Below are 16,362 nucleotides of genomic sequence, written 5' to 3'. Positions count from 1 at the left end.
TCGAGAGGAAGTGTCTCAGTGGCGATAACGCGCGAGACTGCAAGCTCCGAGCAGACGGCGCGACGCGGAAAAGCTCAATGCTCGCCACGTGTTTGTTCGTCTACTCTCCTGGCTCGCGCAAGCGTCTTTGCAAGCATTCTCGGCCATGAGTCGAAATCTGGCTTGAGTTTACAGCCTCGTCCTTGTGTGTTCACGCGCTCGCCCGTTATAGCGAGTTTCAACAATTTTGTAAATTTTTATTCAAGAGTGACAATTTAGGAATGAACGTACGTTCGCTTCTCATTGAGTAGTTGGAAGGTTTGCAATTACTATTAATAACATGTAACGATTTGTAATTTAGCAGAAAGACGTGACATCGGATCCAAATTTCCAAGTTACTGCAAGATGTTATTTGAAGCATCAAATTTTGTATACTGGAACATAAAGTTGAATCTACAGCGATTAATGTAAGGCAAAGGTTTGGAAATCGTCAGAGCACGAGACTTTTGAGTCTTCAGATAAACAAATAAAACAGATGTTAAACTGCGCCATACATTCGTCTATTTCGTAAACGTAAAAAGTCATAAGTATATATATATATATATATATATATATATATATATATAACATTGTTGCGTATGTTTGCAAGCATGATAATCGATAATATCCACGATAGCCACGATAATCCGATTGCAGCTAAATTGAATTAACTTTACAAGCTTTTAAGCCACTTAAGTGTAATTACTATCCGCTTTGTGTGCTGCGTAGACGGATGTATATTGCGGTCAAAAGATGATCCGAATAATTAGAGAGTAGAGAGGGAAAAATTGTATACTTGGCATACCAGTTTTCTCATCATTATTGCATAATATCATTACCGACACGAATCACATTTCAGTCTTATTGAGCAAAATTAATAGAAAATTAATTAAGTGATGTTACAATTCGAAATTGTGTATTTGTTTACACGAGATTCATATCTTTTTTTACGACTACAGAACTGGAGAAATAAAAATGCGGAACGGATTGAGACGCGCGCGCGCGCGCGTGTGTGTGTGTGTGTGTGGTGTGTGATTGCGCGAGATATCGCACTCGTAGCTTCCGGTGTATATTTTTCCAACGCCCGTTTGATTAATGCTTGTATGTACATGTATAGAAACACCGTTATGATTATTGCTTGTAGGAAAAATATCGAATATCTTACCTCGAAATAATCAATACATTTACATTGACGTTGATCGACGAAGAAAGGGAAAGCTAGCACCTACGGAATAATATAACCTGTCGGTTGAAGTTGCCACTATTTTAGCGCCCATCGTTCCCATAGTTCCCAAAACCTACGCTACGAGCCTCCACTGTCGCTGATCGAGCGCGTCGCGAGGTAGTAGTAGTAGATATCGAGTCAGTCGCGATTTACGTCTTATTTTCTTTCAGGTTGTACTACTCGCACTGACGTATGCGACAGGAAAAATAATGCGGAAAACGCGATACCTCGATGCTGGATATTTCTGAAAAATTAGCCTGTCTTCTAGGTAAAAGTGTATCTTAACCTTGCCTTTCAATGGCGCGTAATAATAATTACGAAATTCAAAACGGGATACTCTGGTGAAACTGGTTAATGCGCCGAACGAGATTGATTTCGAATTATTTGCGTTAACCTCTCTGTTATTTTAATCTATTGCATCTATTTTCCATTTAGTGCAAATAATCGAAAGATGTGAAAAGTTTTCCGCTAAATACGTATTGTCTATTGATACATAAACGTCTGTGTGTGTATAGACTGTTTGTAAATGAATAACACTATAGATATTGCGCGTAATTTTTCAACTTGAAATACGCGAAATGCTTGTCTCGATAAAAGAACGTAAATAGCGATTTAAACGGTTTTTGAAATTGAAACGGCTGTTTGAATTGCGTGACATTCTGTTTAGGATGCATAAAGTATGAATAACTCTTAATCTTGAGCTATCAAGATGGACAACGAGGAGTGTTTTCAGCCAATCTTGAGCTCCCAGGAGGAGGACAATTTTCAACGATTAAACACTCTACCGATTGTATCGATTCCACTTCTGTTCGGAGTATGTATACTTGTTTGCTGCGCCATTGTATTTTTTCAAGCACTTCAAAACCTAGACCAAGTATATCAGAATGCTTTTGTGTCATAGATTTCTTTGGAGATTGCTGGCATTATCTTTGTTTGTCTTTGGTCAGAGGAACAAAACAAATGCGACACATATTTTATATACTTGTATCTTCACTGTGTCTATTGGTTGATAATCATGCTGACAGATCATATTGTCAAAATAAGGCATCACAAGTTGCGTATTAATGGATATTTGGATTTCTACCAAGCCACATATCAATTGATCAGGACACCTCTGTTCATCACGTCGCTTTGGAATACGTGCTATTTATTCTTGGCCGTGATTTTACATCACACGCACAAGGTTGATTACGAACAGTACTGCAGGGCATCCGAGTGGTTCACGCCACTCAATTACATTTTTCTCCTGACTACCTTGGAACTTGTGATAACTGCACTGGCTTACACAAATTATATCAGTAAGTATCATCAGAAAAATAATTGAATCGACAGAAAGAGGGAAAACATTTATTAGAAATGTGTATTCAAACCTGCGAGTTACGTTTTTCCAAAAGAAAGCCTGAAAAGATGTTGAAAACGCTTTGACAGAGTTTGTTCTTATGAAATTTTCGTACTAACATCCGTCTTTCGTGCAGAGAAAGTTGTGAGATTCAATCGACTGCGTCCACCACCCGACGTCACTCGCGACGAATGGTTGTCGCCGTTCACGCAGGATTCCTACGCCGGAGTCGGGGAAGTCGGTTATCATCAGAGGGGAACGAATCTGGAGGAGTTGCTGGAAAAGCAGGCGGACTTGATACGATATCTGAGGGATCACAATGTAAAGCTAAGTTATAGGATAATGCTGTTGGCGTCTGAGCGCAGAGCGACGGAACCCTAAGAAAGTATGATTCCATGTAAATAATCTATCACTATTGTTTACCCGTCTCCCTTCCCACACACACACACACACACACACACGTGCGCGCGCTCAGTTTGATTCGACGTTGCAAAATGTAATATTACATATGTTATGTATATATTAAGTAGAGATCGAATGTATCGGTTTTAAAAATAGTTTTTATATTTATTATTATTATTATTCACGAGAGAGATTGTTTTGTGTGGGAAAGTCGAGAGTGTGAAAACAGAGAATGCAAATACATGTCTATTGTCAACTCAATAAAATATACATATATATTTCTCCAGTAGTATAACCGTTGTTTTACATGTTGCGTTATTGTTTCATTCGCGTACACGAGACTATATAAATAATTATTATATAAGCAGCGGTTCCTTCCCTAAGAAAACTCAACATCGCATCTCACATATACGCGATACATAGGACATTCAAAAAATTTATATATAAATCTCGGTTACGTTAATATCAACTCGGCGTTACAATATAATACATATAATGCATTTCGCTGAGTCTTGAAAAGCGGCTGTTCTCAAAGACGCGATCTTTTTTTCTTATCTTGCGCGTAAATTAAAATCACGTATCTCCTTAATGTCTCATTACAAACTTTACACATACGTCATGTACACACACGCGCACGCGCGCGCTTCTGTCTACACATATACGAATAATAATGAGTATAAACTACATAGTGACCATATGTATATGTAGCTCGCTTAACGTAATGGTGACGGCCTTAGGAATTTTGCAGCAGCAAAAATAATGCAAATTTCTTGCTCGTTTCTCGCGCTACTTTGCAGTCTTTCTTTCCGAATATGTTGGAGAAATTATTGCCACGCATTATCACTTTCTTTCGTGAGATTTCTTTTAAAGCATTTTACGTCTTCAGCTAACGTATTTATCTACTCTTTATTCTATGACTTTCTTGCTTTACACACAAAGTCTCTCAGCCGTGTAAAATGGGAATAGCTTCCCTCAAGTTCTCTTTCTCTTTTGTTGCGTGTCGCTCGTTAACATTTCGGACATGATCATCGCGCGCATTAATTACGTCTTACAGATTGATCGAAGCAGGAAAGACATCTCGATTACCAATTAGCGTAGACTGACGTACTGTGTAACACTAGACACGCTACTCTCTAACACACGGATCTCACGTACATGCACGCATCCGGTCATTCGCTCACGCGTATATTCTCTTTAATTATACAAGTCTATAAATGCCTAAAAGTACACCTACGTCTGTTCGAATCTGGTGCCGGTCAGATGCAACACGCGTTAAAAACTAAAATTTCAATTTCTGGATTCTAGCCTTTTAGCGATGATTTGATTCCTAATTTAATAGGGTTGGAATTACGACACGGAGAATGTCGGCTGATCATTAACCGATTATTAATTTACACCTTTTTTAATTTGATCTCAGAACTCACACATTGCGATTTATGGTCCGATCTTATTATTATATAATAATAAAGAAAGAACTATTTATTTACAAAAAAATGCATTTCTCATCAGACCCGGCAACCTATTCTTTACCGTACATTTACGTATAACGTATTTATGATATAGAAAACTCTAGCTTACACTTATGTGGAACACTCAACTCTATAACGCTATAAAATGTAGAAGCTTATACACTCCCATGTTTCGATAGTAGGCTACATATACGTGCCGATCATATTCACTGCAGCATGCATTTTTTTTCGCGATTATCATCGCAATTATTATCGCCGTATTAATCTCTGCGATTACTTTTCTTCTTTCCTCTCTCTCTTTTGCTCTCGCTCTCGCTCTCGCTCTATATCTTTCTCGCCCTATTCACATCCTTTTTAATTGAGAGACTTTACTGCAAAATTTGTACTACGCTTAGGCCAGCCGTTGAGCTAATTCGAACGGGCGGGGAGTTTCTCGTTCCACACGTTGTGAACAATATGCAACCGGCTTTCGCGCACGTTCTCCATAAAAGTGTTTCTCATTATTGTCGTGTCTAGCTTTTATTCTTTTATTCAGACTTTGTAAACAGCAGCCAAGTAAGGGCGGTGATTGTGATATCCTTTGCGGAGGATTTCTGCCAATTATGTCGGTATCAGCGTACTCGATCGACTTGATCCCGCTTGCTTGAATCCGATTACTACAACTTGCAACTTTCTAGATTTCGTCTCGGAGAGTATCTCATATCTCGTATCTTGAAGCGAATACAAAATAGTTTTGCATTCGAGTACATTCGCATTTACACGTATCACATGTTACGTTGCTAATTGGTGTGTACAGTTGTAATTATATAATTATGTTTTACAATTCCAACGATTTACAACGATTTACACATATGTTATTTATTTAGTAACAGTTATTTAGTCCCGATTTTATTCCGAATTTTTGTCATTTTCCGCGCGCACTGTAAACGCGGAATTAAAATTACGAATCAAGTTTTAACTACCATTAAACCAAAAAGCAACGTATTTTCATTAAGCTAAAACGCAAGTCGATGAAATGGAGTTATTGACTAGAGAAAAAAAGAAGAGAAAAGGAAATGAAGAAAAAAACAAGAAGGGGGGAAGGGAGAGAGAGAGAGAGAGAAGGGAGAAATCCTTTCGAGTGTCTATGTACATATTGTTCTTCCTCCGTAGTTGGCCGCATTTTAGCAAATTCACTTTTCGAATGCACTCGTAACTTTCTCATAAATGCGTGTCCCTCACACGTATCGTTCGTGCGTTTTGAAGCTGCCAATCGAGATGTCAATCCGAGAATCAGCGATTGAAAAGTCCAGCAATATTTGCGTTGATCCACATCTTATCTACGAATCGTGATGGTCCCGACCCTCGATAGGACTCTCGTTTCGCTGGCGATAAGATTATGAAATCACGCGTGTGCGCCGCCGATCACTGCCGCGTTCCCGGTTGCCGTTGTTGTTGTCGACAGCTGCTCTTCCGCCTCCATCATCTTCAGTTTGCGCACAACTTGCGCGTGTTCCTCCAAAAGTCTAGCGAACTCGCCCCGCCTGGTCTCGGCTTCCACCTGGATCTGCTTGATTCTCTCTCGCGGACCGCCAGGACTGTCGAGCGGTGTCTGCGATGCCGAATTCTGTGAGCTGCTCTCCCGCGATAGGCCGTCCAGGTCGGAGCCGTCACTCAGAATCGAATGCGAGTCCACGTCGTCCACAATGAGACTGCAAGTACACAAGAGCATATGTAATAACACAATGTAATGTTGCACAATTACAATGACATGTACATTGATCGAAACGTGCCAACTTTGATCGACACTCGGGAATTTTCGCCATATCGGAATAACAGAGGATGAGAGGATGAGGTATAGAAGAATTGCGGATTGACAATAATTATTATATAATTATTGCGCAATTAGTTTACTGGCGGTACCAGCTGAACGGAATGATCCTTCCTGGCCGCGTCGCTGGTCTCGCAGCGAGTCGCACTCGCGGAAACTGTACGGCGATTATCGATCCCAAAGCGGGATATGTATCCGCGAGTTACATGTCCTCTCTTTCTCTCAAGACACGTCTTTGCACGTACTCCATCGTTGCGCGATACACGGTGGATCGCACACAATCGAATCTAGAATTATCCCCCATCGTAACACGCATCGGATTTTCGAGCTTCAGAGGTTGTTTACGTTCGGATTTATGAGCTTTCTTTGCGGAGCGGGTGGCTGCTGATATCACCGACGAGAAAAGACGGAAGCGGTCGCAATTTCATTACAACGACTGACTCGAGCCCCGTGGTTGATTAAAATCATACGATATATGTATCGTGTATATATGTACAGCCATACACGTGCAATAGCAGATTCTATAAAATGTCCGGGTCCTGGATGCCCGTGGTAATCACGAACCATTTTCGTAGTACGTTGGAACCGAGCCGAAGAAACGCGAAAGGGCAAAGGGCGACGATCGAAGCGGAGATTAATCGGCGATGGACGGACGGTGGCTCGACGGTGCTATTCAAGAGAGAATTTGCAGATTTCACATACGCGAGCGAGATGCAAAGACGCTCATTCTTATCAGAGTAGAGTAGTAGACTTGGAATCCGTTCCCTGAGCAGGGATCTCCATGTGGCAAGGAACATTGAATCGTTATGATTTTTATATCGATCGAAATCGAGTAAGTACGACACGGGATACCACGCACAGACACGTTATATGAAATTTCTTTGTTTGCAGTGTCGAACAAGAGATCTATTATCCAAGTGTAATCGTGTAATCGAGAAAGTACCGCGATCCGAGGCAGCCAAAAGCATTCATGACGTTCGGCGTACTATCGATATATTCACCTCTCTGCGGCATCGCGGCCGCAACGATTGTCGCTTGCGTCAGCCGTTACGTCATTGCTGGTGTACCGGGAGCCGCGTGTGCCGCAGAGAAAAGTATTGATTTTTTCGAAATCATATGGAATACACCTGTACGTACACGCACGTAGCATTTTCTCGGCAGAATTGGTTCAACTCGTGCAACGATCGTACAAAGATTCGTGATGAGCCATGGGAGAGTCAAAGACGGGATGTATTTATGCGTGAAATGCAAAACAGTAACGTTTCTCTCCCAATAGTGATAATTGTAATTAGTATATCACGGCAGATGATTAATAGGTACGATACGTTACAGACTGCTAGGACAGGTAGACACGTGGGCACGTGGGAACAATGTAACTTTGCCACGCGATTAAAGACCAAGCTCGATATCCGTTATTTTCTTCTTCTTTTTCTCATTCAGTGTTTGCCTATGACGCAGCGCTATTACTTTCTCGTTGCATTACTTATAAGTAACTATCAAATCGAGCGACGTCAACTCGCGCGAGACCGCGGTCGATAGGTCGCGCTCGCAATAAAAATAAAGTAATGTCACCAAGAATAAAATCTCGCGAGGCTAGCATCAGCTGCCAAGGCAAGCTTTTCCATTCATTGTCAGTGAGCGGTGCGCTATCGCGAAACAATTTGAAACTGCACGATTTCCGAGCTACTGCTTGTCACACCGGGAGAGAAGACGCGCGATCGATACTCGCATTCTAAATCCGTGCTCGCTATTCTGGCCATGTAATTCGCGAAGCTAAAAGCGACGTGTTCTAATGTCGAGTTTTATTCGAGCGGTATAATAAAATTATGATATCTGGATAATCGCGTGCTCGCTCGCCAATATACCAGCTGGTGCGCGTGAAATGCATCTTTTCGAGCAAAATCAATGTGTCATTGGATGGTACGTGGATGGTGGGATGTACAATACTCGTGAGGATATGCAATTTTTCACTCGTTTACCTAAAAGCGCCGTGGATTTCCCTGCCCGATGCCATCGTCACTGCGATATCGGGTAACGATCCTGCAACAAACGGAAAATATTTCAGCTATGAAGATATGTTCTTAATTGTTCAAGGCGTTATTCTTTAAATTTCAATCATTTGCTGACCGAAAGGCCTCGCATTTTTTCGCATGTCCGCAGGGAGAAAGACTTTGCTTGCATTCGTATGTGCTTACTTGGTCGCTGTGGTTTGTGGACCAAGTATTCGCGTTAACCCGAAAATAACGGCAGAAATATTGAAACGTACAAAACCTACAAAACAGCTGCCAATGATGCCTCTGTACTTGAGACTTAATGACGCGCGAAACTCGCTCGTTGATTCGCTCATATTATCAGCGACAATGATGTCGCAATTTCAACTCGGTGGGAGCAAGGTGGGGACAACGAGGCCCTTTTTCTCCGAGGGACATTACGTTATACGCTATAATTTATCGGCAACGTCAGACACGCGTCTCTAAAAAGACTATCGTGCATGTGGGACGCACATCCCATGATCCCACATTTATCTAGGGGACAACGAGCACGTTTATAACAGTCGAAAAATGCGAAATTTGAACGCGTTTGAAGTTTGGATATATCTCAAGTCACTCTCAAGCCTGACGTCTGGAATTTGGTCAAAGTAATAATTGGTAAAAATAGACTACCAGCCGAGTCTTATCAATCGATACCTCACGACACACGTAAGTCGATACGTAAGCGGAAACGACGACTCGCGACTCGGGTTTTCCATTTTTCACAAGGAATTTTGTGCCAAGAGAACGTTCGTAGCGTCTATAAATTATTGATCATCTCGCTGAAATGTCGGCAATGACGTCTCGATCGTGACGGACCGAATTTCTCCGGCCTGGAACTCAATCGTCTCACTGACACGTACGTTGTCTTGTTCATCCTTTATAAAATGCACTTGCTCGCGCGTGCTCGATTTTTCTATGCAAATTGCACAGCCGCCCTTGTCTCGATTTAATGAAGATTGATTGGCCGTCACGTGTAATATCGAGCTATTCATAATGGGGTTTCCACGCGGTTGGAGAGGAGGCTGTCTTGTCCTCTCATCTCTGTTTCCCTCGAGCTGTTTCGCTGGCTTTAAAGACCGTAAACGCGTTCAATTTTTAAAAGGAGATACTTGTGCCGATAGATCTCCGATAAAAGAAATTTTCATTTAGAAGCACAGCCGCGTTAGTTTGCGCATCAGGGGATTCGCATCAGGAGAAGAAGGAGCAAAGTTTGTCAAACAAAGAGCAATTATGATATTTCTGCTCGATATCTGCTAATAATTATGCTATTTTCTTTCCTAGCTACATACCAGGCAAGGATAGAGAGCAAAAGAAGGGAAGAGAGTTTTGACCTTTTCGACGGGAGGCAATCGTATGCATTAATTGACATAGCGGAAACGCGTTGTCGTCGGATTACATGATGGCGCAGCATCACGTAATATGAAAGGTCACACAATTGCTCCGAATAGATTGCTCGCGACAAATTACACTGCAGATTTTTATAATCTCTGCGCTAAATTTCAGTACGTAACGCCGTTTACTTGTTGATTTTGCGGATTAATTGATTCTCAGGAAGTCCTTAGAAAAATGCATTTTTGTAAGATTTGTCATGTAACTGGTGAAACATCTAATAGCATCTGCGTGTAGTATTACACGAGCCTCTTGCGCGCACACACAAATACCACAATTACTATCGATTTCTGCATTACGCAGATACGCCACGAACAATTCTCATGCGAGAATAATTATACGTGACGTTTAGTTATCCGGCTTACAATTAGACCTAGACCCAGTTGTATAAATTAATATTACAAATTGTACATCGAGCAATATTTACAACAGTGCATACAGTGATGCAGGTATGACAATCGCGCTTGGAATCACGTACTACATGTACGAATTATAAGAGGATGAAAGAGGAATGATATTGATTAATTATCACGTATGGTTGCAAGCACATTAATCAAGTCGCAAGTAATCAAAGATGTATTTTATCGTACTACCGCAGGTGTACATTACTACATGTTATGATATATGTTGTTGGTCTAACGTGTGTCTTTAATTAGATGCATCTTTAATTAGATTTTCCTGACTCAATCGAGACCTTGGCCTCTACCCCGCGAAGAACATTGCTAGTAATTAGCGACAACGTCGCCTGATTAACGCAATAGTTAATTAAACGTGTGATCATCCTTCGTTGCAACGTTTGCAAGAGCTCCAATAAACTTGCAGTTGTATACGATCACAAATCTAATGAAAAGTAGACGAATACTCATCTTTCAGTCTGATTATGTCTACGCGAGCAACGCGAGTTTCATGGAACCGCAAATGAGAATTAAATGAAGGAAAGAAAATTACTAGATAAATAATGATAGTTTTCTGATGGAATTTTCCTTTTTTGTATTTCAATTTATCGTTGATCGAAGCTACGAAGGAAAGTGGGTGTAAAACGAACGCGAATGAAGCGGCAGACGGTTACCGCGCACCAGATCCAGTCGGAGGCTCTTAGGTCCAGTTGCAACGTATCTGCCCGAAATTGTTAATGGGAGTTAAATATACGTTGCGTTACAGTCGAGTGGAACGCGGATTCAATTCGGCGTGGTCATGCCGTCAGAAGATCGACAGGCTCGCCTCGCGATTGACACTTTTGTCTGGCATGCGGAAAGTGTCATTTTCGTAAATTAACTTAAATGGACTAACGGGCCTTATTTATCGTGCTTATTTATCGTACAGATAGACAAAGGTACGACTACATGATGTGTAATTTAAGTAGAAGTCAGACAAGTTTTTTTCATACCGGCTGCATTTCGGTTTCTACTGCAGTCACTGTACACGTAACCGCACGTATACGATTTGCCATTCATTTTTAAATTAATCAGCGCGATATCGTCTACGTTGTCTACATGAAAATGTTTGAAATAATTTAGGAGCCAGGAAAAATAATTTTTCAGAAACCAAAAATATCACAGTTTAATCAAACACGTCATTTATTATTCCATCATTCGGTGCAGTTAAATTTACCTACGATAGAGTAATTCCATCTCACACGTTTGCATTTCGATCGAACAGATATTTCAAGAAATAACGAATGGAAATGTACCGGAATGTTGAAAGAAAATTTTCCATTTATTTGCCAACGTAGGCTCAAAATCAATTACCCATTACAGTCAATTGAGCAATCGAGCAAATTTCGTTTCGAGCAATTTCACGATCGTCTTACGTCAAACCACTAAAAAGTCATGCTGTGATTGATTAGATGTAAGATAGAACTCAAAATCGCGTTTTTCCTCGAAAACAATCGAGATAATTTAAGGAGATAAATATATCGCAACTATCGCGCCTATAATTTCCACGAAAAATGATTTCATTGTGCTCGAAATTGATGTAATTGATTAATCGGCGGATTAATTCTCGCTGAAAATATCTTCTCAACATCAAACATCATCTCGTATTACTCAGAATACATTTAGCTGGAATTAAGTAGACGGAGCGAATAATTTAACTTTCGCTAAAGTTCGTCCAACGTGCCAGATAAAATGAATATCTGTGTGAAAGAATTAATCGATTAACGAATATAAACGTGGAGGTGGATGCGCTAGTTTGCATGCGAGAAACAATCTCGCGACTCGGCCATCATCATCGTCATCCGTACCGGGCTGACTCTATCAGGGGTGGGTAAGGGTAACTAAGGGAGTTTCTCCAGAGGGCGATCGATTGCTCGCAAAACTGCTCTCGTCTTTCGCGTAAAGGCACATTAATACACACGGGATGTCTGTCTTCTCTCACCTCTCACCATCTGTGCTCGAAAACTCGTAGAGTCCCGGTCGTCCCGCAAAAACTGCTCCTGTATGATTGCCGCCGCTGTTTTTCACCCTTTTGCCGATCCTCTCGAATTTGCTGATCGCTGCGCGCTGGATCGAAAACTAACGTAGTCTTTCTCTTCGTCGCGAGTTAACTAGCACCTGACGAATAAACTTGAGAGGCAAGCTTGGGGAGACAGGCCGGAGTAAGACGAGACGAGAACGTAATCCTCGTTTCTCGAGCGTCCCGCACGGACTGATCAGAGTCGACTCGGACGCTCACGCGCGTCGCCGTCGCGTCGCGTCAGTTTCGACATCGACTGCAAGCACAGCTCGTAGCGTGGCCGCCGTTATACTGCTACCACTGCTGCCGCTGGGTGGAGGGGTTGCACCCTGAAATTTTATCGAATGTATGTGAATTTTATATGGTTCGCTTGCCTGTACAACGAAGCTTACCATAGTTTGGCCAAAGGATTTGGCGAGGTCCGACTAGGCACATCGATCTTTCGATGGTTGCATCGAATGTAATCCTGTTTCGTCCAAGTATTTCTATGAGAGGCTTATTTAAGGCTTCTTTTTGGCAGTGGATAATGAGAAGATCAATCACATGACAATGTTCATCATTTTTCAGGATCGAAACCCGCAGCTTTTCTCGATTGTACCCTTTATTGGCGGACGAGAGAAAGAATGGCCATGTTTGCCACGACTACGACGAGTGACAAGCTCCTCGTCAGAACAATGCAGCAATGTATACGTGCAACAAAAAGAATTTTGTTGAATTTTGTTTGTCCAAGTTTTCCATATGTCGAAAATTGAATTTATATCTATAAATTTATATTTATAAATTCTTCAGATTACGCCTATACGACTTCGTGTCGCTTTCGAGATTTGATTTCGGATCCGGCGACATCGTCGTACAATCGAATCGACATATCCTCTTCAAGCCACCTTTGGCCGCTCGCAAATAATCTCTCTGCCATATACATCGTACGCGAGTTTGCCGTGGGCGACTGCCAGGTGATATTCACACCTGGTACGAGGGCAGCTATAATGACGAAGGAAATGGTCGTCATGGTGAATCGATGACGCTGCCTGCCGCTATTCTTGCTCGGAAGTACAGGTCGGGAACCGAGGAAATCGCATGTTGTTGACCACACACTCGTGGTCGAGTATCTAATCAAGTATGGAATAAACATGCAAGGAAGATTATTAAGATAAATAAAAGCGCAAGCGAAATATTCTTGATACATGTTATATATGCGGCTTGTCGCAACGCTTCAAAACTGAACGATACTCAAAAAGAAATAAGGCAGATGGAATGCCGTTGAAAAATATCTCAAGGTGCGACAAGATGGAAAATGGCATTGGATTAACAGCATTGGATGGCAGTTGGTGCGCTGACGTCAGAACTCGAAGATGTTAGCGCTATTGTGCTATGACGTTATTGACCGAGAGGTTGCACAGGGTGGTTGCGGTCGTGCTCTGCGCAGAGGCATAGGGGTGAGAGAAAGCATCGATAAGAATTTCGCCAATAGAGTTTCCTCCCCGGGAAATATTTCTTCCGAGTTATCTGTAACGCAATTGCTCATGGTCGCTGCTTTTGCGCGTTTTGTGTTCCTTCCACAAAGAAGGAAAGCCTATCCACAGGAAACAAAGCCAGGATTTGTCCATCACACGAAGATTCTCTCGATTGCTCCTCGCAATCACAAAAAGAAAAAACGGCTTCGCACCGACGAGATAGTTGGAGTTTCTTCCAAGTTGGACGAGTGTTTTGGCATCCTCTGATTTTTATCAGGATCGTTGATTCTTTCCTTTTCGATCGAATGGGATCAAAATCCTTGGTCTTTTCACTATCACACAAAGTTGGATGACACGGAATTTCGTGTGTTTTGCTAGTCCTTTACGTTGACATTCATATTTTATTTTTTCTTTTATCTTTGGATAGCATCTTTGGATAACGTCTTTTCATTTGTCGTCACCCAACCATCGTATCCTCCTTGTCGCATTAAACTCTACATCTTCTCTCTATTTTGAAAGTTTCTGCTTGAATGAAACCCTTCATCTTCATTCTTTTATCCTTATATTGGTGTATTTTGTCGCGTAAAACACGACAGCAAAACACGATAGTCGTGATGATGTCACGATATCATCGACACAATGTCGCGAGCGTTATCCTCGTCTAGGAGCTTCATAAATTCATTCGACGAAAATTTTCCCCCGAGCGAGCGACTTGACGAGGATACTGAAGCATTGCAACCCTTGTAACGGCAAGGCAAAACCGGAGCAGCCATTACGCTACTGCCTCCAGGCACGTCAAACACGTGTGCCATCAACCCTTCGTGCCTTTCTCATTCCGCTGGTGAAGAGAGTTTGGGAGAGGTTGGGTGGAGATGATCTTTCCTCAAATCCTCTCCTCGTTCATGTAATCTCACTTCGTGCTATCTTTCCTTGTCATCTACTATTCGGCTGTCGCTATCCGCGTTATTCTGTCGATTCCCTACATTTGTACCAAACTGTGAACCACTGTGCGATTATCTCATCGGAATCATTAAAAACAGAGATCGAAACGCGAAGGTGAAGCGTAAACGTACGCGAAAAGCTTTTAAAGCGCGCCGATCCGTCGCCAGCCGAATTTTCATTGACTCGAGACAGGTTTACGAGTCGCTGCTTTACGACTTCCTCAACGGGTTCGCGGGAACAATGGATGGTTAGCGAGAAAAGACGGCAAGCTATACGCTAGCTTCCGGAATCGAGAAGCTTGCAACCGGCTGCTCGTAAATTAGCACCGGATGTATTTACGCGCAAAGCTACGTGGTTTTCGCGCGCACGCGCGCCGCTTACGTGCATATTGTGATTCCGTACCGATCCTGATTGAGCTTCTACTGCGGGATTGGGTCTCGAGTACATTGCGCATACGTTTTTTTCACGGAATCTTGCGGAATCGTCAAATCTGAAATCGAATCTGAAAGTAAATTTCTTTTAACAAAAATGTCATTGTCCTTTGGTCTGTCTTTTAATACGCTCGTATTCGTATAAGCTTCGCTCGCCAAGATATTTACGAGAGAAAATAAGATGAAAAGCGTCTCCCTAACTTCATTTTTGAAGACTTTATCACTTGATTTGCACATTCATTTCTCAACGTTGATTCTTGATCTCTTAATTGGAATTTCTTGCTTTACCGTAAGGATATGGCTTTTGGTTGGGGATGTTTGCGCCCCGCTGGAAAGATACCAGGAAATTTGTCGGAATTTCGTCTTTCGGTTCGCTGGTACTTGACCGCATCGGCGACTATAAATAGTTGAAATAATCACGTGACGGCCGCGTGCCGACATGCATACGTGGATTGTAAATAAATAGCATGTGTTATCGTGACGTAGTCGCATCGCTCGACTGACTTACACATTATTAAACATTATCTATCCCACTCGACCCTTGCCGTTTGCACTTTACTTCTGCTGGCCCTTTGTTTATTCCCGTCCGCGCAAAGCGGCCAAGTTATTTGTTAGTCTGAAATTAAATTGAAACTTTGTAAATTTCAACATTCTTTAGTTAGATTTGAATCTAGTGAATCAGAAGCAAAACACGTCATTCACAATTCGCATTCAAGCTGGCTTGATCGCGTCATCGCTGAGGTATAAACGGGGTAGGCGCGTTTCAGCACACACTTGCTCGTTTGCTCAATTGCGTCAATGTCTTCAGATACGCGTCAATCGGATTCGCAATAACGATCGCAAAGTGCATCGCGAGAACCAAATCTTGAAACTCGGACAATGGAGATTGCAGTTTGCAACACGCGGGGAGTCCGTCCGGTAATGATGATGAGACCGGACGCAATTGGTGCACGTGGTGCACGATCATGAGTCGCCTTTGGAAAATCGAGGAAATATCTCCTCGTATTCCACAAATCTAATAAGATTTCTATGTTTAAAATGTGTGTTTGAAAAATCCAAACATTGGCGAATTTTCGTTAATAAGTATAGATTGTGTCGTGAAAATCAAAATCATTGGCAAACGGATAATTTGATACCGCGATTGTTTTTATTTAGGTAAAATAGATGGCCGAAAGTTTCAAGGCATACACGAGAAAGAGCGGGCTCATTGGAGAGAGGGAGACTGACAGTTTTAGCATGCGATCGATAATATCCATGGACAAAAATACTCGTTTATGGACCAGCGGTTTATGGACTTTCCGGATTGAATTCGGCGAATAAAGTTTGCGTTTATTCGTGAATCACTTGCGCCAACGTGGAAATATTTGCGCAAAAAATTGCGCAATTTTTCACAATG

At 41.9% G+C, this 16,362-nt stretch overlaps 2 protein-coding genes across 3 annotated transcripts; one reads left to right on the top strand and one right to left on the bottom strand.

Moving 5' to 3' along the window:
* The first annotated feature begins 1,338 nt into the window (after nt 1-1,338).
* Nucleotides 1,339-3,270, top strand: LOC105274551 (transmembrane protein 192). Its single transcript, XM_011330787.3, has 4 exons — nt 1,339-1,511; nt 1,911-2,057; nt 2,145-2,541; nt 2,719-3,270. The coding sequence occupies exons 2-4, from the start codon at nt 1,953-1,955 to the stop codon at nt 2,961-2,963; spliced, it is 747 nt and encodes a 248-aa protein (XP_011329089.1). The 5' UTR covers nt 1,339-1,511; nt 1,911-1,952; the 3' UTR covers nt 2,964-3,270.
* Nucleotides 3,248-12,422, bottom strand: LOC105274550. Of its 2 annotated transcripts, none has more exons than XM_020034520.2 (3): nt 12,069-12,422; nt 8,243-8,303; nt 3,248-6,144 (listed from the first exon to the last, which is right to left on the bottom strand). In XM_020034520.2, the coding sequence occupies exons 2-3, from the start codon at nt 8,275-8,277 to the stop codon at nt 5,838-5,840; spliced, it is 342 nt and encodes a 113-aa protein (XP_019890079.1). In that variant the 5' UTR covers nt 8,278-8,303; nt 12,069-12,422; the 3' UTR covers nt 3,248-5,837. The 2 variants fall into 2 exon arrangements, with proteins under 2 accessions (XP_019890079.1, XP_011329087.1); XM_011330785.3 differs by having other exon boundaries at nt 12,062-12,419.
* Between the last annotated feature and the right edge of the window lie 3,940 nt (nt 12,423-16,362).

This window comes from Ooceraea biroi, chromosome 11 (genome assembly GCF_003672135.1).
Source record: "Ooceraea biroi isolate clonal line C1 chromosome 11, Obir_v5.4, whole genome shotgun sequence".
Taxonomy (NCBI): domain Eukaryota; kingdom Metazoa; phylum Arthropoda; class Insecta; order Hymenoptera; family Formicidae; genus Ooceraea; species Ooceraea biroi.
Note: the sequence above shows the minus strand (reverse complement) of the source record. Positions and strands in the feature narration are given on the sequence as shown.